General features: G+C 39.3%; 1 protein-coding gene across 1 annotated transcript; it reads left to right on the top strand.

The window, feature by feature from the left end:
- Window positions 1–122: 122 nt before the first annotated feature.
- On the top strand, window positions 123–799 carry LOC103523438 (probable 4-coumarate--CoA ligase 3; the record flags this gene model as incomplete). The annotated part of the gene is made up of 2 exons (XM_008488480.1): window positions 123–300; window positions 665–799. Coding segments are annotated over 2 exons (313 nt in total), but the record flags the coding sequence as incomplete, so codon positions are not given.
- Between the last annotated feature and the right edge of the window lie 25 nt (window positions 800–824).

Below are 824 nucleotides of genomic sequence, written 5' to 3'. Positions count from 1 at the left end.
ATACCTACCTAGGTTTAGCTAGAAACCTCAAAACTTTTGAAGGGTAATGTATCTCATTATTATATGTACCTAACTGTACTTAATTTTACCTCTAGTTTTAACCCACTTTGGTCTTTTCACAGATTCAAACTCTCAGAAAAATTCATCCCATCTATTGAGCAGGTTATTATGGGATTGGTCCCGTTCTTCCATGGCTATGGACTATTGCTCATGTTACAAGCACTTTGTATGAACAATAAGTTGGTAGTACTGCCCCACTTTGATGGACACTTGTTTTTATCTTCCATAGAAAAGTACAGGGTAGGTATGATCAAAATCAAAATAAACAGTTTAGCTAGCCGCGCTATTTATCTTAGAGGGTAGCACATCTGCCTTGTAAGCTCTAGGTCGCGGGTTCCAGTCGGGGCGAACTTTATGCTAAAACGATTGGGTTTGTTCTCAGAACGGCTGGCTGTCTCCTATCCTGTCCTCCTCTCTTCGAATTTGAGAATTTAGGATCTTCATTGTTACAGTTCCCCAAGAAAGAACTTACATCTTAATTTGTTTTTATTTACAACCGCGAATATCTCTGTTTGAATAGCATTTTTTTTCCCAAGTAAAATCGTACATTTAAAACTTAAAACTCACTTCGTCCACTCACTAATCTTTCAATTCTGCATTTCAGGTTACTTTGTTACCAGCTGTGCCTCCACTAGTGGTATTCCTGGCTAAGAGTCCCCTAGTAGACCAATATGACTTATCCAGTCTAACCAACATCAGATGTGGTGCAGCCCCTGTGGGAAAATCTACACTGGACCAGGTAACCCTATCTACACTATGATTGA

This window comes from Diaphorina citri, unplaced genomic scaffold, assembly GCF_000475195.1.
Source record: "Diaphorina citri unplaced genomic scaffold, Diaci psyllid genome assembly version 1.1 scaffold23092, whole genome shotgun sequence".
In the NCBI taxonomy this organism is placed as follows: Eukaryota; Metazoa; Arthropoda; class Insecta; order Hemiptera; family Psyllidae; genus Diaphorina; species Diaphorina citri.
This window is presented reverse-complemented; position numbering and strand designations above follow the sequence as displayed.